The 17,268-nt window shown below is 48.9% G+C and overlaps 1 protein-coding gene across 7 annotated transcripts; it reads left to right on the plus strand.

The window, feature by feature from the left end:
* Positions 1-9,960: 9,960 nt before the first annotated feature.
* Positions 9,961-15,000, plus strand: LOC141951447 (derlin-2-like). Of its 7 annotated transcripts, none has more exons than XM_074887690.1 (8): positions 9,961-10,109; positions 10,258-10,323; positions 10,977-11,050; positions 11,543-11,636; positions 13,027-13,222; positions 13,712-13,802; positions 13,999-14,081; positions 14,375-14,497. In XM_074887690.1, the coding sequence occupies exons 1-7, from the start codon at positions 10,017-10,019 to the stop codon at positions 14,039-14,041; spliced, it is 657 nt and encodes a 218-aa protein (XP_074743791.1). In that variant the 5' UTR covers positions 9,961-10,016; the 3' UTR covers positions 14,042-14,081; positions 14,375-14,497. The 7 variants fall into 7 exon arrangements, with proteins under 7 accessions (XP_074743791.1, XP_074743785.1, XP_074743787.1 ...); XM_074887684.1 differs by lacking the exon at positions 13,999-14,081 and adding an exon at positions 14,122-14,189 and having other exon boundaries at positions 9,964-10,109; positions 14,375-15,000; XM_074887686.1 differs by lacking the exon at positions 13,999-14,081 and having other exon boundaries at positions 9,966-10,109; positions 14,375-15,000.
* The last annotated feature ends 2,268 nt before the right edge of the window (positions 15,001-17,268 follow it).

Raw genomic sequence — 17,268 nt, forward strand, 5'->3', positions numbered from 1 at the left:
AGGGGCTGCATGTTCATTAGCAAGACAGTTCAATTAATTTTGTTGAAAGTAGATGACAGTCTGGGAAATGAATCTGCAGGATTCAGAGCTGTCTAAATCCTCTTGAAGGCCAGTATAGTTTACAGCATAAATTCCCTCTCAAAGCGTCTGGCACAGTTGCTCAGTAGTGCTTGTCTGATTAAGTGTGATCAAAGCAGGAGTAAACTACAGATTTTTTTCTGACTGTATTTGTCCTGGAACCCAGTCTAAGATCTGAAAGACATACCAGACTATTTCCCTTGGTCCTGTCAGTGACAGGAATGAACAAACCCCAAAACTTTCAAATCCCTCTTTATGCCAAGCCCTTTCACTGTACTCCTGTCTAGATTCCTGGTGACATACAGGCAATCCAGCTGTTGCTGACAAGGGACTGATGCACAGAAGGCAGCAATCCTGTTCCCTCTCCATAGCCTGGCATAGAGCAAACAGCAACACTTACCGCATTCGATTGTGTCATCGAACAATCGCCTCTCGCTCATTTCACAGGATGCAGAGGGCTTTGCTTTTACATATGCCACTTTTTTTGCGTCTAAAATGCATAATACATAATTTGTATTACATTATATGCTATATTAAAGTGCATATTACATAATATGTAATATATCTACCTAATATATAGCATTGCAGGTAAACGTACTGCTGAGGTGGGCATGAGAAAACAGGCTGCTGGGGAAAGAATGAGTATCTGATCAAAATCTTCTCAGCTTGTTTTGAGTTGTCACACCCTTTCGCACAGCATTATCCTGCTGTTCTTTAAGCCTTGTTCTCCCTACAGCCTCAGAGAGCAGAGAGAAGAGCCCTTCTGAGGGCAGCAGGGCTGATTATACCAAGGACTATAACTGGGTTTGTGCTTGGGAGATATCGATCAAGGAATCAACTGAGCTTCACCACAGTTGTTCACAGAGGCATGGCAGAGGAGCCTTCATAGGATGGATTTATGTGACACGCTGGGAATACAAAATTGAAACTCAGTCCTTTTTTAATATCTTGGTTAAAAATTAAATAACTCTATGCAGTAGAACCCCCTCCTCTACCCCCAAGAGGCTCCAGCTAAATTCTAACGAGTTGAAAAGGTTTAATCCCACTGTAACAGTGGCTTCTTTGGTGACCTTTCATCTTTGTCTTTTGGCTTATCTTTCACTAGCGTGTTAGTTTTATACTCTTCCCTTGTTAACTACCCATCATTTAATCAGGACTGAGTAGCTGACAGGTCTTGTGTAATGGGTTTGGCCATGTGGTAGTTGTTTATTGTTCCAGGAATGGTTCCCTTTTCCATGTAAGCTACAAAGATGGCGAGGCAGCAGTAACAGCAATGAGAGACAGGCTTGCTTATTTCTGTAAAATAGAAAGGCACTCCCTGGCAGTGAGAAATGGTGTATCCCCAGGAATCCTAGAGATGGGGCCTGGTGGAGATGGAGGCATATTGCATTGCCAGCAATAATAGTAAAGCTGCTGTTTCACAAAATATCTAGCCTTTAGGAGTAATCGTGGTATTTTAACATCCTTTCATCCTGCAGAGGGCAATTTGTGAGGGGCCTGACAGATATCAAAGTATTCAAAATAAGTAAAACTTATTTTTAAATGCCTCTTTGTCCCTACTCAGGTTTTACTACACCAAACAGAAATATAAACCTGTTCCACATCGCAGTATTCTGTTACAAATGTAATGTGGTGCTGCATCAGCTACAGCCACTAAGTGGCAGGAGAAGCACAAAATTTCCTCTATTAGGCTCTGAATCCAACATGCCAGTGGTTTGCTGCCTGTGGCGTGTGGCAGGGGTCAGAGGACTACTTCTAAACAGCTTCCCAAATGGTAACTTGTTCACTGGGGAAATAGATGTAACTGTATGTAACTGCAAGTTAACAGCCACTGATGTATAATTTAGGCAGCATGTATCAAGAACAGTAATACATTCAAAAAGGAAAGTGCTAGTTTCTTCTTGTTGTCTATTCTGAATGAGACCACATTTGGGTAGAGCTCTTCCGGGAAGAAAAACACATATTCTGTGGTTTTCTAGTGAGAGCTTTCTCCTTTTCCTAGCATATTATAAGCAGGGATCACCTAGTGCAGGTCTTTGTCCCCTCAGGTGATGGTGTACAGGAGTTTCAGCCTGCGGCTACCAGGTGGAGTGTCCCTGGTTGTTCTAGTCACTGTGTCATGGGAGCCTTTGAGGTAGATGGGGATTATTCCATTCTAGCTCCTTAGACAGGGGCCAACATGTCACAGCATGTCTCTAGTTGGATAAGAGGCAAAGGAATGCAGCTCACCCAGGCAGTCTCAGCTCCATCCGTTCCCTGGGCCTGAGCACCATGAATCTGATCTATCTGTCTCATTTCTGTTGCAGTCAAATATAGAAATATATCTTTCTGCAATGACCCGTCAAGGACTGCCTGCTTAGACCATTGCATTGTCTTGTTTTTCTAAGGCAAATATGTGCATTCTTCTATTTAACAGGAGATGAAGGCAGTATCCATCACAGTCCGAAGGAAATCCTAGAGGCACTGGGCAGCAACACACAAGGGCAGGTGCTGACAGGGGCTGTGTTTGCATCTTCTCCTGAGCCTCCCAATGGGCGTTCCTCAAGCCTCTCCTTGTTTCACCTCTACCTTCCCTGAACTGTGCAGGGCCAACTTCTCCCTCTTCAAAACATATTCCCGGTGCTTTTAGGTGGGGGTTAAACCAGAGAGCTTTCAAACCCTGCAATGAAGTGAGGCAACTGCCTATGGCAGTTTCAGGTCAGAGAAGGGACATAGCAGGTGAGCTCATGACAGCTGCAAGGGGTGACTGAAGTCCTGTGGGTGGGCAGTGAAATGCCATGGATTGTGGCACAGGCTGTTCACAAGCCTCCCTGCTCCAGAAGGGGCATAGATTGGCTGTAGCTGTGGCTAGATCTGCGTGTGCAGCTGGCTAGCTGGAAGTAAGAGTTTCTGGTGGTTGTCTTTTGTATTTTCTGGTAACAGCCTCCTTGATGAGCAGTGGATGGATAGATTTTTTTCCTCCTACACAGCATCTTGATGACTCATGGTTTGGTGCTGACAGGTGTTCACATTGGTTGTGTTTCTAACTGGCTTCCTGCTGCACCTTAAAAAAACCAGCATTCCCAATGTTCAGTCCTTAGGATAAGTTCTCACAGTTTCAGAGTCACAGTTGGTGTAGATGAGAAATCTCCAGTCTCAGGGTCTGTCACCAGGGTATAACCACTGCACTGCAGTTACTCAAACTCCTGGCTTTGGAAGCCTTCACATAAACGCAGCATGTTTCCAGCACTGCCGCAGGGACCCACCACCCTCTTCCCTCAAATACTTTTTCACTGAACTCAAACCTGTCATAATCAAGGTGAAATATGATGCCATGAGCATGGGAGAGTAGTTATTTGGAGAATGTGATGGCAGTCTCTGCTTGTAATTACCTGACTGCAGGAATAAGTAGTAATCCTGACACTAGGAAAGACCATCAACACATGCTCTTTGATCTGTCACACACTGAGAGGTTCCTATGTTTTAGAGTGTTTTTACCCCATGATCGTCTGGACCAACTGCAATTACACTGCAAGATGAGAAAAGGGCCCCCATTTCCATCTGTGAGGCTTGGATCTACAGGATGAATATTCCCTACAAACACTACACTGTCAATTGCAGAAGAGATTTGGAGCTGTTCCCTGGCTGGTTTGTTGGCTATCTCCCACGCTCTAGCCTGGCTATTTCTGAAAACCCTTCTCTCTTTCCTGTAAGGACCGTCACAGTGAAATATGAAATACCTCTACCTGCTTGTTCTGACTCTTGCAGGAATCACTCAGAATACAGAAGACAAATAACATCATCTACAAACAAGCAACTTTCTCAAGAAACATCCAGCAGGTCTGTTGTTTTGTGGTGAAAGCAATGTTTATAGAACTTAGTTGTTAAAATGGATTTTCTTTGTAGGAAATGAGTGTCCTGCTGTGACACCATTATTCTCAGTTCCAGCAGTTCACTAATGTTCCTTAGAAACAACCCACAATTTATGTAAGTTCAAGACACTGTATAACAACTTCAGGAAATGGGCTTCATTGCAGACGTTTCTCAGGGCAGGGACCCAGTGCTGACAGAACTTCTGCTACCACACAGAGTCACTGGGATGCTTTCCAGACCAGAAGAGATACATGGGAGCTGAGTCCTCTGAGGACATGGTACAGCCAAGGGAACTAGCTGCTTTTCCTTGCCAGTTAGGATTTCTGGATGTCAGAAGAATGGCTCTGTTCTGTGCGTTGGATCAGCAGTCTGCATTTTCATCCTCCTGATAAGCAATAGATCTTCTCTGGGAAAACTGCGAAAGCCCAAAATACTGAAAATAATTGAAATACCCTGTTCTCAGTCCATTGTGAGCTGTAGGTCATGCTGTGGCTGAACTATTCCTTTCCTTTCTTCTTTGTATCAGACACTGATGCAGGCAGTTAGTTGAAACTGTGTGACCTGAGGGCCAGAGAGAACAAACTGCTTGGCTGAACAAAATCTCTGTTCCTGTGTGTAAGAAAAGGGCGTTTAGACTCTGCCAAATGGCAGTAAATGTTGCTGAATGTTCCTGTCAGAGGAGAGGAAAATACGTGCAGCAGTGTCAGAGTGTCAGACTCATCCTTATTTCTTATTTAACACTCACTTCAGATAGAGCTTTTTATTAGAGTTCTCCCATGGCCTATTGAGAGGCACCTGGACTAGGACACATGGTCCTGCCTCTGGTGAAAACCAAAGTACAAATACCATTTCTGACTCCTTGTAGGGGTCTCCAACAGCTGACAGGATGCTCAGTCGTATGTGCTGCTATTGTGAGCTGATCATAGACATCTTTTTATAAGAAACAAACATTGTTTTTCAGTTCTCTTGTTGATTTGGCCACAGTGCTTATGAAATGGATGTTACAAAATAAAGGCCCTTGAAGGATATTCCCCACTGACAGCTGTGGGAGGTGACCTATGGTGTAGAGGACAGATCACAAGGCAGAAGAATTTAACAAGAATGATTAAGCACTGGAAAAAAATAACTGTGCGAAGAGACAGACGTTTTCTTGCTTGATGTCTTCAACTCATGATCAGAAGATGTTTTGGAAGAGGTGCTTTATTTAGATATGTGATCAGGCTCTGCTCAAGAAGATTTAGTTGAGATCTTCTTTCTCATGATATGCCAGATGCAAAGCTATATTTTTTAACTAAAAAACATAGGAAATAAAAATAACATAAACTTTGATTTACAGCAAACCCTGTGCAAGCCACATGTCCTTGGCGGACTGAGCTTTAAGTGCTATCTTTAGTTTCTTTCTAACACAAACAAATAAAAAACCCCATCCAATTCTGTATGATTCACTTTCTTCTGAATTTAGCCATCACACTGTAGAGTTAGATGATTTGGGACAGGAAATCCTTCAATGAAGGAGAAAGAATTTATATATGGCCATTAAACACTGAAAAGTAAACACTTCAAATGCCTGGGGCAGTTATGATTACACAGCTTATCTATGCACAGGTTCAAACAAGCCGGTTCACGGAGCCTTGTTTCCAAAACTGGAGCAGAAGCTCTTAGCATCTACTCTGTGGTGGATCTGGAGCTCTTGGCACCTGTTGTCCCTGTCACCAAGGACTGAATCTGAAAGCTGAAATAACCTTCCAGTAAGGTCCCACTGGCTGTAGTGGCTGACCTGTAGGGAAGCTCAGTGCTACTCTTTCTGAATCTGTTCCTAGTGCCAGTGCATCAGTCATGCACCAACCTCTTCTACACCAGGACTAACAGGGATCTCAGGCGTGGCGTGTCCTGGGGAGCACTAGGGTGGGTGAGACCTTGTACAGAGCTTGCATAGTCTCATATCCTGGTTGGGGAAGTCTCTCAGAGTGGGTAAGGGGGCGTGTATCTTTGTTTTCAAATAAAAGAATTGGGGCTTTACTGCAGGGGGGGTGGAGCATTTTACTCAAGCCAAGGGGCTTGGGGTTAGGTGGCCAGGGAATGAACTCTGTCCATTGTGTGCCCTATAGCCCAGCTGGAGGAGGTGCCCATGCGTCATCAGACCAGGTATGACTTGTCACAGAAGGATGCATTGCAAAAGGTCATCAGATGAATTTACAAACAAAATGCCAGTGGTGTTAAAGAGCAGAGGACACATGTCAGTGGCTGGACACTCATCAAGTGTGTGGCTGGGGGCTGGTTTCCTGCCCCATCAGCTGCTGACAGGGGCGAGCACCCCTGGCGAGGGCGCCAATGCTCGTTAAGGCCGGTGCTGACATGGCGCACAGCTCCTTTCATCCTGCAACCCCGGAGAGTGCTGTGCTGGGCAAAATGGGAGCTGCCGCCTTTAAACAAAGCATCTGTTTATTCTTGAAACAATTAGTGAGGGCAGTTAGATCTTGAACTCGTTACTGAGCCCAAAACAATTACGATAAAAACAAATTCCAGATGGGCTCAAAAGGAGTTGTTTTTGTCTTTACTAAATTAGAATGGATTCCATGTCTTCAAGTTCGTCTGGCATTTATGGACAGGAAACATGAATTACACACAATAATTTACTACAAACAAAAGAGATGAACGCTGCAACAGCCCATTTATCTTTGCTCATGTGCCTTCTTGAGGTTTATGTGCTGTCTAACTCATGGGGAGAGTTAACAGCTTTTTTCTTTGTTTTCTAACTCTTTGCTATTTTGATTTGCAGAAACTGAGACCGGAAGCTGTTGAGTTTCTGTTGCAGGGTTAAGCTTACCTACAACCCCAGGCAAATGCTTGCATGTTCCTTAAAATGACCCCATGGAAAACAAACCTAGAGGTAACAGGAGGGTCCAGCAGCGGTCACTGTGTATGTGCAAAACCATTCCCTTTCAGTAAATACATATATTTTTAAATCAAAGGCCAAATGAAGCCAAATGAATGAGTGTGCGACACACACTAGTTCTTCTTTTCTGGGAATATTTTCTTGTGAGTTGGCTTGTGGATTGTAAACATTTGCAGTACAACAGGTTACTATCACTAAGCCTGCAGATGCAGAATGGGTAAATACTGTCTGGAAAAGAGAGTTGCCTCTGGTACCGTCATGTTTCAGTTCTGTGAGTGACTTGAGCAAAGGTTACAGATGGGAGTTCTTCCAATTAATTCCTTTGGCAGCTCCAAGAGCCCCCAGCCAGATGCCTTTTTCAAAGCCCATCCAAAATGGACTGAAGTCTGGGCATTAAACATATGTTTATGGAAACTCTGAGTTTCTGATGTCTTGGGTTTTGAAACAGATGCTGCACATCATTGACATAAATTCAACTGCTTCCAGAAGGAAGGGGAACCCGGAAGATGGCAGACAGCAATGGTACATCACTGCTGCTCAGACCTGTGCTTACATCTGTTTTGGGTGCCTGGGCAGGAGGAGGATGGGATGACAAGGCAGGAGGAGATCAGCAAAGAAACTCCTGAGCAGTGTTTCTGTTCTGGCAGTCCCTCATACCTTTGAAACAAAGAGTTTGGGTTTGCTTTTTTGGGGCTTTTAGTAGGATTCCATGATTTTATTGAAGGCAGCATGTCAGCATCACTACAAAGGTGTATAACGTGAACTCAGATATGCAGCTAGGCTGATGTGAAGTTGTGGAAGGACATAACTCCCAAAACCCATAAAAAGTGAGAAGAATTGTAATAAAGACTAAAGCTGCCCCTGGGCACGCTGTAGTGCATGAAGTCAGCTTGGCTGAGCTCTGAGGGGAGTGAGATCATGGGCAGAAAGCAGCCTGGGAACTGGGGGTGTCACTGAGGTTTGTTTGGCCTCTTCCAGTGTGAGATGGTGAGCTTCCCAATGCACTTCATCAGTTCTCCCCCTTCCCCCTATGAATCTTAGAAAAGAAGGCCTTAAGTAGAAGCCCGGACAAGTAGAGTTTTCCAGTTTTGGCTGGCAACCAAGGAAAAAGAAGAAAAATGAGAAATTGATTACTTTTTTTTTAGATTTCATGCAATGTCTGATTTGCACATAGTCCTCCACAGGGAGTAAGTGGGATTGATTGTTTGGATTCTCATCTCTGTGGAGCTAGTGAGCCTGAGCTCCAGGATGATGTCCTCCTTCCAGCAGAGAGGCTCCCAATGTTCATCTCCAGCCTTGTTTCAAACAAGGAAGGGGCAGGAATCATAGTGCTTGAATTCAGCTTCTGGCTGGCATTGCCCGCCTGCAGCGAGACCAGATAGGAAATCTCTAATCCCCCATCCAAAGGAGCAAGATATTTATTCATTTATTTTATTCATTATTCATTTATTCATGCTCAGTTCTTTGACTCAGTTGCCCCTCCTGCCAGCTTGCAGGTTGTGAGCCCTGCGGCATGCTGAAGGGCCGAGCTGCAGCAGCAGGGCATTTGGGCTGAAATGGCCACATGAATATGGGCAGCCCTTTGCAGAGGTACTGGCCCTGATGAGGAGTTGTCTTTCCTTGTAAGCTCTGCTCTTCTCACCTACCACAGCTCTCACATCCATCCCAGCTCCCACCCAAAGCCTGTAACACCACAAGTTTATGGACACCGCTGCAGTTTGAGGTCCAGGTTCCCCCCTCGACTCCATTCCCAGGATCCCTAATGCAGCTCTGACCTGGAGCGGTTTCTCCTTCCCCCCAGAGTAGCCAGGTCAGAGACGGCTCTCAGCACCGCAGCACCCGGGGCACTCAGGAACCCGTCCCCTGGCCTCACGGGTGCCTACCTGTCTCTTGTCTTCTCGCCCCTCTCCCCTGATATGTTGCTTTAACCTCCCGTCCCCTCATCTTCCAGCTGGGTTTTGTTCAAAGGGCAGTCAGAGTGGAGGTGGTGGAAAACACAAAGGCTCCCTCCCCCACCGGTGATTTAATTTGCCATTAACTGAGTGTTTCAAGGGAAATCTCAGGGCTCATTAAGGCTCTGATGACAGCTTAACCTTCTCCTGCAGAAACCCAACACCAGGCCCATTACTCCGTCTGAAACCAGGGTGGCTGTAACGTTAGACCTGACTGCTGAGCACAGCAGACAGCTCTGGAAAACACAGTCAGCACGAGAGCAGGGGACGCCAGGTTTATGCAGCCCTTTATCAGATCATCCCTTGAAAGAGTGTTTTGTCATGTACTTGACACAGTTATGTGGGGAGCAGAGGCACTCTGCTCCCTCCTCGAGAGCTGAATGCCCGTGCTGTCCCATTCCCCAGCGCACCCCTGAGCCCCGGCGGCACCCCTCCCCTTCCAGCCACCTCGCGCTGCTGCCGCCATCGCGCACAGCTGGGGGAAGCGCCTCGTTGCTCCGACCAAGAGGAAGTGGAGGTTTTGGCATGAATTACTGAAAACCCAAAGCCCTTTGTGCATTAGGGAAGGCAAGACCCTTCCGAGCAGCCAAGCACCAGGCACACCAGCTGAGGCGCTCACGCGGGTGCCCCTTCTCACCGCCCAGCTCTCAGCAGCCTGGCCCGCTACCTCCGAGCAACCGGCGGCTCCAAGGCCGCAGGAATAACCCGCTGCCGAGGGGACGGGCCGCAGGGGAGCGGAGCCGAGCAGCCCCCAGCCGCCTCGCCCAGCGCAGGACCCGGGCGGCGGCTCCCACCGCCGGCCAAGGCGCGGCCCGGGGAGGGGGGCGGAGGCGGGGCCGGAGCCGGGCCCCGCCCCGGCCCCGGTGATCCCCTTCTCTCACGCTGATTGGCCGTCTTCTGAGAGGCACGTGACCTGCTGTTTCCTCCCCGCCCCGCCCCCTCAGGTGCCTGTCACCGGGGCTGCCCGCCGCCATTGGCTGCGGGGGCTCCCCCCGCCTCCGGGAGGCGGCACCCCAGGGGTTCTCCCCCTCCCGGCCCGTCACCTGCTGCAGCGGGTCCATTCCGGGTTGGCGGCGGAGGGGGAGGCCGAGGGCATGAGGCGCACTCCGATTGGCCAGCTCGCGCCGCCTGTCGCGTCGGGATTGGCCGGGCGCGGCCCGCGGGGGCGTGGCGGCGGCGCGGGGGTGGGGGGGCGTTAAAGGGCCCCGCGGCGCGGCTGGGCGCTGTCGCTGTGCGCCATGGCCTACCAGGGCTTCGCGCAGGAGTACCTGGGCATGCCGGCCGTGACGCGGGCCTACACCACCGCCTGCGTGCTCACCACCGCCGCCGTGGTGAGGGCACGCGGGGCCCCTGCGGGGGGGGGGCTGTGGCGGGGAGGTCAGGGTCCCTGAGGGGGTGCCGCGGTGGGGGAGCCAGGGGCTGGCTGAGGGCAGGGGGTGCCCGGCAGCGGGTGGCAGCTGCTCTGCCTGTCTCTCACAGCAGCTGGAGTTCATCACCCCCTTCCAGCTGTACTTCAACCCCGACCTCATCTTCAGGAAGTTCCAGGTGAGGCCTTGCCCGGGCTTTGGGGTCCCTCTTGCCCCTTCCCAGCAAGGGGTGGGTGTGGCAGGCTGGGCCCTGGGAGTCCCGCTCCCCAGAGTGGTCAGGGAGCCCTGTGTGATCCCAAGGGGCTTTGTTGCCACTACTCCAACATTCTTTGACTGGCGGGAGCTGGTTGCCAGCACGGTGTCCCCTCTTGTCACAGATGCCTGGATGGAGATAACTTCTTCCAGCCTTTCCCTGCCATACACCATCTTGGCATTTCCTTTTTTTCCTTTACTCAAAACCTGCCTCTTCCTTTTCTGTGACACAGAGATGTTTGGCCAGCGGATGTCAGGCTGGGTGGGGAAGGCTTTATGGTAGAGAAGCACAAACAGTGATTTACTTTGGCTCTGTGTGTTGAATTGTGGCTGTTCATCCCTTCCAGAAAAATAGAGAAATCTTCTTTCCCACACCTGGAAGGGCAGAGTACTCTGGTGGGGGCAATGAAGGGAGGTCCCATGTGAAGGTGGTGCAGCTGTCTGGTGTCCTGGGGTAGTTCTGAGTGGATGGGTGCATGACTGAGTGTCTCCAGTGGATAGGGTGATGAGCTGCTGTACAGGTGATGGGGAGAGACCTGTCTGTCCACCTCCTTCTCTCTCCTCTCTCTTCTCTTTCAGATATGGAGGCTGATCACCAACTTCCTCTTTTTTGGGCCCCTGGGATTCAGTTTCTTTTTCAACATGATATTTCTGTATCCTTTGGTCTCAGTGAAGCTCTCTGCTCCCTTTATGGCTTAGTCGCGATTTTTCCCCCATCCATCTTCCTCCTCAGGCAGTCTAGGGCTGTGGATTCTTCCCTTGGCTCTTTGGGTCTGAATTGAAGCCATTCCCCTGACAACTGTGGCTACCTTCTGCACCTCCATCTCCGCTTGCTGCAGGGCAACCCCTGCCAAAAGGCTGAAGAAGCTGGCAGTGCTGCTGTATCTCGTGCTGGAGAGCAGTGCCCATTCCTGGGGTGAGCTCTGGCTGGAGCACAGCAGATGCCTCTCTCTTTCCCTGGGGTCAGTGGTGTGAGGGTGAAGTTTGCACTGTTCTGCTCTGGGGCTTGGACACCTGGCTGACAGCTTCCTGTGATGAAACAGCTTGCAGCTGGCTTATTCCCCATAAAGTCGTGCTGTGGGGACACAGGGTGGCCAGCTGTTAATTTCCTATACTGCAACCCCTCCCTTCTCACCTGCTCTCAGGTACAGGTACTGCCGCATGCTAGAAGAAGGCTCCTTCCGTGGAAGGACAGCTGACTTTGTCTTCATGTTCCTCTTTGGAGGGTTTCTCATGACGGTATCCTTTTGAGTTGGTTGAGGCTCTTTGGTGTCTTCTGAGAAGCTGTGGGTAGTGTGGGGCTTGTCTGCTAGCTCTCTGTATCCTGTGTTGTGTGGCCTGTAGCAGGTACCTGCCTGCTGACCAAGACAGATGGGTTGTGAACCTTCCCAGTGCTATGGGGCAGAGAGCCCTGAGGCTTGGGAGAGCTCTGCTGAGCATGTGGTGGAGGAGTAACTTCTGGCTGTTTGGGACAGCTTGTGCTTCTCGCCTTGCCCACCCTTGTCTCATGGCCTGTGCTTCACCCAGTATGCTTAGAGCAGAAGCGAAATACAGGAAAAGCTGCCAGTACTTGTGTTGGTGTCTGCAGAAGTGCTGATGCACCTGACAAGGGGATGGGCTGCCTGATCCCAGAAGAGGACATGTGGCATTGTGCTGAGGAAGCTCAGCCTCAGAGGAAGCCCCTTGTTACAATCTGTGAGAAGCCGTCCAGCTGCCGCAGGGCGATGGTGGGTGGAGCACACTGGAGCGCTGCTACGATTGGCATGAGACTGGCTCAGAAAACCAAGCTGCAGCTGAAGGGAAGAACACAGAGCCATAAGGACAAGGAGTGGGGTGCCTGTCAGCACATCAGGCAGCATGAGCCCAGCGCTTTGTCCTCGCGACCTGTCAGTGGCTGGAGATACTCTCACACATCTTAGAAGTTCTTTTACTGTAGGACAGAATGGTCTGGGTGGGGAGCAATATCTCCCAAGCATAACACCTCTTCTGAATGTCTTGCAGCTGGTTCAGAGCACTGCTCTCCCAGTGGTGCTCTGCATGAAGCTGTGTGAACTCTTGTGGCTGTTGGACATCCTCGGGTGTTTGGTTAGTCAGTGTCCAGGTGCCTGCAGCAGCCACGTGCTTGGTCCTGGGGAGATTTGGAGCCCAACTGGAAGATGGACAGGGGAATTTTTTGCCTCCAGCTGCCTCCTTTTGCCCTGGAGAAGAGGGCTGTGAAGGGCATGAGCCATCTCACTGCTGAAATTCTTCTGTAGAAGGATGGGATGTGTGGCACGTTTTAAAAACTAGCTTACAAGTGCTGTAACAATGTGAAGGCCCTTCTCTGAAGGTAATTTTTGATTGTCACTTTGTAGAGGTGATTATATGAGCTCCCCAGTCTTTGATGGCTGTAGAAAGTAGCTTAAGGAGTGAGCAATCTGTACGTGCCACTCCAGAGCATCTTGTTCTGGGGTGGCAGGGAGGGAAATGCATCTCAGCCAGCCCAAGAAAGGTTTTGTGGCACGGGCAATGTCTTGCACACTATGATCTGCTGTCTGTAGTTCTGGGTTTCCTAGTCACAAGTCACCCTGTGCTGCCTGGAGGTGGTGCACAGGGTGGGTAGGTTTTTCCTTGACTCAGTAGTTCTTAGCTATTTGGACTCTTTGCCAGCCTGTTTTTCCTGGGCCAGGCTTTCACCATCATGCTGGTGTACGTGTGGAGTCGCAGGAACCCTTATATCCGCATGAACTTCTTTGGGCTTCTCAACTTCCAGGCCCCCTTCTTGCCCTGGGTCCTGATGGGATTCTCTCTGCTCCTGGGCAACTCCATCATCATCGACTTACTGGGTAAGTCAAAGCTGGCGGGTGCTGGGAACGAGGGCTCTTTGCAGCCACAGTGCTCTCGGTTCTCATAGATGCTACTGGGGCACTAGCACTGTCTCTTGGTTTCATCTTATTTAAGATGGTGGGTTTCCTAAAGTGAGCTGGCTGAGGCTGCTGGGTGGCCAGCCTCGTGCCTGAGCTCCTGCTTGTGACCTGCATCTGGCTGTGTCTTCCCCAGGGGCAGAAGTTGGGTATGGCGAGCTCTGCCTGACACTTGTGCTGCATCTGGTCTCCTGGCCTTCAGGCTGACAGGCTCCCTGCCTGCTTGTGCACGAGTCACAGCAGACAGGCTGGCCCTCTGGCACTGCAGCACAGGTGGCTCTGGTGGGAGCTGTGGTGTGGGTACACAGCTGAGGGATTCTTGGAGCTTCATCCTGCTTAAGCTCCCAGCAGCTCTGTTCAGCTGGCAAAGGAGTCACAGCTAGGCCTGACCTTGGTGACATCTCTCCCCAGGGATTGCAGTGGGACACATCTATTATTTCTTGGAAGATGTTTTTCCCAACCAGCCTGGAGGAAAGAAGTTGCTGTTAACCCCTGGCTTCCTGTAAGTAAAGTTGATTCTTTCTGGGTTTTGCTGTGTTGCTTCCCAGCCTGGGTCACTTTCATAGCAAATTGTAGTCTGTGACAGCGTGGGGTGACCACAGGACGTGGTTGCATGCTGGTAGCACCTCAGCTCGACAGTTTATGCCTCTGCTGCAGAAAGCACTGGCGCTTTGCACATTATATACATATGTACACAGGGTCCATAAAGCAGTTGCTGGTACCTTAAGCTTTGCTAGTTGAACTGAAGTGTTCTTGCTGCTTGTGGAAATGCTAGATGCAGGTAAGATTTTTTTTTTTTTTTTCCTGACATGTTTCTGTAGTTTAAGAAAGCAGGGTATGTTCTGCTTCATGCTGAGGATCAAAGCTGACCTAGAGATCAAGGAAGCAGGTACGGTCATCGTTACCTATTGAGCTGAGCAGAAGAGCAATTGGTGCTGGTGCAGTAGGCAGGTGGCTGTGGCAGGTGGCCAGGCCCTGTGGAGGGCTAGGATGTGCCTAGGAGGGCTGGGGGTTTTGTCCTCGGCTCACTTCCCTAACCTGCCTACCTGGTGGGATGGGCATGTCCTTTGCCAGGAAGATGGTATTTGACACACCTGAAGAGGATCCCAACTATAACCCTCTCCCTGAGGATCGTCCAGAAAATCAACCTAGAGACCAAGACCAGAACCAGCAGCAGCATCCACAATAACACAGGGGACTTCTCCATGTGGCTAGATTCCTCTCTTACGGCTGGACGTACGCTGTGGCCCAGAGATCTGACTGGAATAATGCCAGTTGCCATTCCGATGTGTAATGTTTCACTGTTTGTATGGGTAACCCATCTTCCCCTTGTACCAGGTGGTTCCACAGAGCTTTGCACTTAAGAACTGCTGAATGGTGTTCTAGGGACAGGGACTGGAAGTTGTGATGGCTCCTCAGTTACCCACTGGGGAATAAGTATCAAATGGGGTGTTAAACCAGTTACTCCTTCTCTTCGTGTTAATGACTTGCTGTGTGCCAGGTCACTCTTGCCCTCTGTACAAAGACTAGTGCTCCTGGCTCTCACTGTTGTGAGACCTCTTTGTGGGCTTTTGGTGAAGTAGTACTCCCTACTCTACCATGGTAGAATTCAGCTCAGCCTCTCCCTTTCCTCTAAGTCTCCCACTCCTTTTTTGGTTGTTGTTTCCAGACAGTCTTTACATTAAAGTCTTTATTTTTCAGTTGTGCGTCCGTTTCTGCTGGGGCAGATGCAGCAGTTCACCAGTACTCATCAGGACTTTGCTCAGAACTGCCAGGCTGCTTGCTTGGGCTCTTTTTTTTGATGGGCAAAGCAAAGTTCAGGCTAGCTGGAAGATGTCTTCCCCTCCTCTGTCAGCAGGACTGCAAAGCATGAGGAGGGGGGTGGGGGGTGTCTAGTTGAAGAAAGGGGTGCCTGGGAAAGGACAGGGGACAGAGCTGGCTGCTTGATCCAGGCAGTGACTGGAAGTAGCACTTGACCCTAGTAATAAAGGCTGTCTACACAGTGTAAATCCACTCTTGCTGAATTTTTTAGTTCTAAAACTTAAACATCTGAATTTTAGGGGAAAACTAAACAAGCTAGACCCTGCCATGAGCAGCTGTACTAAATGGATTTAGTCATTCCTGCTAAATGCAGTACACACCTGTGCTTATATCAGACCCCAAAGCCTTTGGAGTAAATTTGCAAACACTGTGTCTTAAGAGAGCTCTTTGGTAATGTTGCTGTCTGCTCAGCTAGACAAGCTTGCAAATCACCACTAAAACTACTAAGAGAAACGTGAGTAACCAGCATCCAATTAAGAATGATACAGAAGCCTTGTGGCAAAGGAAGATTGAACCACAGCCCCCACTCCCACCTCCCTTGTGGGCTTCCTTCCCATGAAAACACCCTTTTTATGAAAAAAACAGACTTAATTTGAACAAGCTATTTTGCTACACTTATGTTTCCCTCTAGGAAGAGGATGAAAGACCTGTACAGATGGTAATCTTGTTCTAGAAGACACAGTGGTACCAAGGGCTAGGCAGCCTCAGACCCAACAGGTACTTGGCTAAACACTTTGCTCATGACCCAGTAACACAGATGCTGGTGTCCCTGGGAGTTTGTCTTTAAAGGCTGCAGACATTCTGTTTTAAATTGCTTCTGAAATGTGACTTTGAAATGCAAAAGCTGAGCTACACTTTAGCTGGAATACTAGATTAAGCCAAGGAGTTGTGATTATAGAGCAAGGAAGTTGCTCCCAGCTGTTCCCTAGTAGTATGGAGAAAGCTGGCTGAAGTCTTTCTGGGACTTGCCCCCCTGGACTGTCCTACCTTGCTCCTGGCTGCCTGGAGGGACAATTCCTACAGCCTCTCTGGGGCTTGAGAAGCAGAGGGAGGTGCTTGTAAACCTGCTACAGAGCCTGCAGTCTTTGCATGCCCATACCTTGTTGTGAACTTTGGGATTAGGTAAACACACACTTCACAGCAATTCAAAAATTGCACCACAGATGCTAGTTCAAGGCTACAGCAGTTTCATGCTTGTTTTGGTTGAATTCCCTGGAGAAGCTGCTTGCAGAAGTACCTGATCATAACAAAGAGAGGCTGAAGTGTTCTCAGGAAGAGTTGGGAGTTATGTTCATTAGGCAAAATCTGTGTTCTGCATGGGAGGCTAAGATGCAGCAGGAATCCCAGGTTTTGTCTTGCTTGCCAAAATAACCCTTCAACCTCTCTAATAAGGAATAATGGATAGAGTACCACTCTGTCACAGGAGCCTCAGATAAGACACTAATAATATTGTTGCTAAATTGCAAGTTTTTGGTTTCTACAGACAAACATCTGGAAAAAGTTCCTTCCCACCCAGGAATCAGAACTGGCTCTGTTATTACTCAAGTCTAAACATGATAAATTAAGGCTGGAAAGTGTTTTTTTGACTGTGCTAGCAGTGTGGGTGGATCAGCAAGGACCATAAAACCTATTGGCTTTATCATAAAGGCCTGAACATACTGTCAGGCTGCCAGCAAAATCTGCCCTGCTTGCAACACTCATCAGTTCTGGCAGTGAATGGTCGGAACTCTATCAAAGAGCTGGTGTACCTCAACAGCAAGGTAGATTGTAATTAGGTTTTTAAGCAAGCTTGACTTTTTTTTTTTTTAATCTCACTTCAATGGATTTTCTGTTTCTAAACTCCTCAGGGAAAGACAGGTTGTTTCTAGGGTTGCAAAATCCTGACACTGCAGTGCTAAGGTTATTTAAGACACCCACTTTACTTTGGGTGCACTGTACCTGGCAGCTGTGGGTGCTGACAATGACCACAGCAAAGGCCCCTGCTGAAGCAAAGCTGCAGTCTTGGTGATTGCAGGCTTCAACTTTTGTACCAGTTCAGAGATGCTGTTGTTTTCCAGATGCAATCTTCACAGAAAAAAGGGTTCAGCATGCAGCAGGTTGACAGCTGACAGACAGGAATGTTAAGTTTATGATTTCAGTTAAACTGT

The sequence above is a fragment of the Strix uralensis genome, chromosome 17 (assembly GCF_047716275.1).
Source record: "Strix uralensis isolate ZFMK-TIS-50842 chromosome 17, bStrUra1, whole genome shotgun sequence".
NCBI lineage: Eukaryota > Metazoa > Chordata > Aves > Strigiformes > Strigidae > Strix > Strix uralensis.